This window comes from Alnus glutinosa, chromosome 2, assembly GCF_958979055.1.
Source record: "Alnus glutinosa chromosome 2, dhAlnGlut1.1, whole genome shotgun sequence".
NCBI classification, from domain to species: domain Eukaryota; kingdom Viridiplantae; phylum Streptophyta; class Magnoliopsida; order Fagales; family Betulaceae; genus Alnus; species Alnus glutinosa.
Genome location: NC_084887.1, coordinates 13119620 through 13124665, shown reverse-complemented (window position 1 = coordinate 13124665; position 5046 = coordinate 13119620). Strand labels below are relative to the sequence as shown.

The following is a 5046-nucleotide window of genomic DNA, read 5'->3' as shown; positions in this document are numbered from 1 at the left end:
AAATAAGCTTTTTCCTCAAATTCTGCTGAGTTTCCTCAAAATCACCTCCGCAGCAAGCTCCTTAGTGCTACAGTAACTTTGGCGATCATAAGATCTGCTCGTCTGGTCTAGGGAGGCAAGCTTCGCTCGTCTCTTCGTATTTTCTATTTCTTTATTCGTTCTTCCCGCGTTCTTGATCTACTGAACGCATCTCTTCCTCCTCTTTATTTCCAGTTCTTCCTCTTCCTTTTCTTATTCTTCTTTCCTCTTCTTTTGTTCTTCTCGCCGAGTCCAGATACACAGAGAGAGTAGAGAGACCGAGAGTGAAAGATGAGGTCAAGAGAGAGATCAGAGATGAGAAGAGAGATTGAAGAGAGAGAGATCGAGAGACTGAGGAGATCGGGAGAGAGGGAGAGTCAGAGATCGGGAGAGGGAGTCGGCGAGAAGAACAAAGAGTTGATGTTGAATAGTTTACGAAATGAACAAAGCCATTGTCAGAAGACTCTTTACGAAATGAGCAAATGACCAAAACGTCCTCAACCTTCACCAGTAATCCTCCTCGCTCATCCAGCTCCAGCTTCCCCGAACGCCCTCAATCTGCACATCTTAGTTTTCCCTCAGTTTCTAGTTGCTGAAACTGTAAGATTGCTGTTTACTTTTGAGCATTTTGTGGTGGTTCCAGATTCTGTGCCTCATGGGTCCTCCAGTGCTGAAGATTTTCTCTTGATTTGATATTTTTCTGGTTAGTTGGCAGTAAAGTGTTTTGGTTCACTTTTGTAGTTTCATCTGTGTAGGCACTTTGAGTTAATGGGGATGTATTTTGATGTGGGTTTGCTTCATTTTCGTGGTTGATTTTGCGGGGTGTTCAAAAGATGGTGATGATCAGTGAGTTCGGTTGGGCCACATTTGGCCATTTCCGGCCTTTCTGCACAAGGGTTCTCTGTTTTCGTGAGAGAATGGCAATGGGTCATTGTAAAATCTTGGTATTTCTATCCTTCGATGGACTTGTGGGAATGATTTCATTGATATCCTTCCTTTCAGCCATGGCATTTGGATATATGTATTTATTTCCCACTTTTAGCCCAGTGATTCGTAGTTATGAAATTCCAGAGTCCAATGTATCTAATGGTACATGCGATGTTTTTTATGGAAGGTGGATCCATGATGAAAGTTATCCTTTATATGATTCCTCAAGATGCCCATTTGCAGAACTTGGATTCAATTGCTTGGCTAACGGGCGGAAAGATAGCGATTATACAAAATGGAGGTGGAAACCGCAGAATTGTGATATTCCAAGGTTCAGTGCTGGTGCGATTCTGGAGAAGCTTCGTGGGAAAAGAGTCATTTTTGTAAGTGATTCATTGGGTAGAACACAGTGGGAGTCTTTGATATGTTTGCTTATGACAGGGGTGGAGGATAAGAAGAGTGTATATGAAGTCAACCGGGTAACTTGAATGTCTAGTACTTAGCCACCATTAGAAGGCAGTTCTCTTCAAAGATCTGGATGGTTGAAGGAAAGGCCTGCAAGCATCAATCAAACGTGTATTAGATGATGAATCATTGATAGAACACGCGGAAAGGATGGATATTTCCATTGCACCCATATTTGGTTCAACAGTACCCTTTTAGTCCTCTTTGTTTAAAAAACTATTCAACTCTTGATTGGATTATTGTGGGTTGATGTTGATGGGTTTTTGGGTTGTTTGGATGTTGTTGGCTGAATGAGTGTTTGGATTATTGTTGATTTTTAGTTGATAAATTGTGTTCTTGTTCGGCCATATACTGTGATTTGGTTTGTTGATGATTCTTGGTTGAATTGTTGTTAGATGCCTCCATTTTTCTGTTGAAACGATTTCCTATGTTTTGGGTTGTCCCCTGTTTTGGTGTTGGTTGTGTACCCGGTTGTGTTTCCTATTTTAGTAGTATCCCTGTTTCGGTTGTTTTGGAATTGGGTGGATTCAATTGATGGTGTGTATTGTTATGGGTAATTACCATGGATGCGGTTCAAGGATTGAAACTGCAAATTGGTGGCTTCCATTATCATTCATTCACAAGCTAGATGGGCGTTGGAGTTGTATGAGCATGAGATTTCTAATAAATTTTGGTTTCATGTGACAGTTAAAAGTAGTTGAAAGTGGTTGTTTTAAAACTAATAAAAAATAGTATTTATTTGAAGTAGAGAATATTTAGGGAGTTTGATATTTGATGCCTTTAAAAAGTGGATCTCCAAAATAACAAAAGAGTAATTTTTTCCCAAAATTTGAGGAAACTTTGAGGAGCTCATTACAAATGCTCTAAGACCATCGGGTAGAAGAGCCCCGAGGCAACAGCATCAAAAACAAAAACCAAAAGGAATAAGCGATTAACATGCATAACATTGTTTTATGATGTTTGAGGTGTTTTCATAGTGATATGGTGATATGATGATGTTTGAGATATGGATACAATATGTTGATTTGTGAAGTGGGTACGAAAGAATGTTGAAATGTGAATATGATAGGTTGATTGTGAAGTGTGTACCAAAGAAAGTTGAAATGTGAATATGATATGTTGATTGTGAAGTGTTTATGAAAGAATGTTGTAATGTGAATATGATATGTTGATTGTGAAGTGTTTACAAAAGAATGTTGAAATGCGAATATGATATGTTAATTGTAAAGGGATGATAAAATGAAATGATTGAGCTGTATCTATATGCCTATGAGGTTGAATGACACAGCTACATAGTATGCTTTCATGGATTTTTGGAATATCAGTGTTTACTTTATCAGCTACGATATGTTTTCAAGGGAATGATTTTCATAACTAAAAACAGTAGTTGTTATTGTAAATAAATGATAAAAGGAAATGTCAGTTCTTTGTGAAAACTTAATGGGTTTTATACTATTGAGACCTTAATAATTTATTGCTGAGCTAATGAACTCATATTTTCACCTATGTGGATGTGATTAACCCCACAACAGTGAAGACATTAATGCTTTGGCTGCAAGTTTAGCGGATGTAAAGGATGACCTTGTAGCACAGTACTTGGGATATTGCAACAATAGCTCGACGCGACAATTGTAATGTGTTGGACCATGGGTTGTCCATCTTTTGTAGTTATTTTGTATATGGCTAGTGTCGTTTGTGACACATAGTTTGATAGCTATTCTTTGTTATATAAATAATGTTAAGATTAAGCCTTAAATCGATAGAATTATGTATGGCTCTTTTGTGATTAAGAGTTATATTATAGAAGTGTTTTTCCGCTATTTAGATTATGTATAATTGAATGTTCTGCTGCATAGATGTAACTCTGAATATCAAGTATATATTATGGGATGTGTACCGTATGATGGCTAAACGACACATAGTCGTACCACTGTGATGACTCATTTTCATATTTCAAAAAAAAAAAGAAATGAGTCGTCACATTAACCCTATGTTCAAAAGTTTATTTTTGAGTTTGGTCTTGGATCTAAGGGTTTTTACGATCGACGCAACCATGCTTGAGTAGTGGTCACTATAGACAGACATCATTAGTGGCGTGGGCCACCCGAGATCGAAGGTCGAGCTGCTAATGATGGACGGTAACGTACAATATGCAGGGCATCGATATTGTATTATAGGTCCCTCGAGACAGCACCAACCTTGCCTGGAAGGGGTTAATATCTTGAGTAAACCATATGGTGTTGAGCTATGATATGATTCTCTTATTACAACATATATATATATATATATATATATATATATATATATATATATATATATATATATATATATATTGCATACTTGATGACCTTGCCAAACAATAAACTGTAAAGTTGCATTACTGCATGTGATTTATAAATAACTGAATTCACTACATTGATAACCTGTCACCATGTGTATTATTACTCACTAAGTTATGGATTTATTCTTGTATCTTTCCCACCTATGAAACATGTGTTGTTTTATAGTTGGACCACCCCTAGATGTTGGACTTGAGATGGACCTCGAGGCTAATATGGCCGTTTGGCATAGTGAAATCAATTCGGTTATGCTTGAGAACTGATTACAAGATTTCAAAAATCGCTCATAGTAATTAGTACTTTTGGATGATATTGTAGGCTTAGCATTTGAAGCTCAATTGTGTATTTTTATTTTTAAGTTTGGATCTTTTATATCGATGATTCATCTAATTTGATTTCAATTATGTAATGATTCTTAGTAGATGTTGTGGTTGTAATAAATGTTGATAGAATATTTTATGTTTCCTCTACAAAGTATTCTCTTTTTTAAGAGTAAAGATCCCTAAGTCTTATTCATTGTGGAATGGGGGCTGGCAGGCAAATTGTGAAGTTAATTACCAGTTAATTACCAGTTAATTAATTTCTCGGGGCGTTTCCCGGATAGGAAAATAACTATGCATAGTTGAACTCTTCAACCTTCCTTAGTGCAAAATAATCCAATGACATTAACCATACACAGAGAATCTTCAAATAGGTATGGATATCAGTTCTTCATGTTCTGCTTTGCCTCCCATAATGCTTGCTCCTTTCGATCCAAAATCTGCCCCGGCTTCTCCTCGTAAGTCAGTTCTTCTTCTATTCCTAGTGGCTCATACTCTACCACCATATCCAGGCTAGTTATATACTTTCCTAACATTGAGACATGGAAGACATCGTGCATCCCTTCCAAGTCTGCTGGTAAGGTAACCTGGTTAGCTAGTTTCCCCACCCTATATTTTATCTCGAAGGGTCCAATAAATCGAGGGCTTAAAGTCCCCTTCTTTCCAAATCTCATCACTCTCTTCATTGGAGATATCTTCAGAAACATCTGATCCCCTTCTTCGAACTCGAGAACTCGACTTCGATTGTCAGCATAGCTTTTTGTCGGCTTTGGGCAACTACCATCCTTTGTCTAATAAGAACTACCTAGCCTCGCATGTCTTGAATCATTTCGACCTCTAATAGCTGTCGCTCCTCAGCGTTGCTCCAATATAAGGGTGATTGACATCTCCATCCGTAGAGTTCCTCATTGGATGGAATCCTAATAGTTACTTTGTAACTATTGTTGTAAGCAAATTCAATCAAAGGTAGATAATGA

At 37.4% G+C, this 5046-nt stretch overlaps 2 protein-coding genes across 2 annotated transcripts; one reads left to right on the top strand and one right to left on the bottom strand.

Annotated features, from left to right (window-relative positions):
- The first annotated feature begins 851 nt into the window (after nucleotides 1-851).
- On the top strand, nucleotides 852-1433 carry LOC133860297 (protein trichome berefringence-like 7). The gene has a single exon (XM_062295931.1). The coding sequence runs from the start codon at nucleotides 852-854 to the stop codon at nucleotides 1431-1433; it is 582 nt and encodes a 193-aa protein (XP_062151915.1).
- A 3019-nt stretch (nucleotides 1434-4452) lies between these two features.
- Nucleotides 4453-4776, bottom strand: LOC133860296 (uncharacterized). The gene has a single exon (XM_062295930.1). The coding sequence runs from the start codon at nucleotides 4774-4776 to the stop codon at nucleotides 4453-4455; it is 324 nt and encodes a 107-aa protein (XP_062151914.1).
- Between the last annotated feature and the right edge of the window lie 270 nt (nucleotides 4777-5046).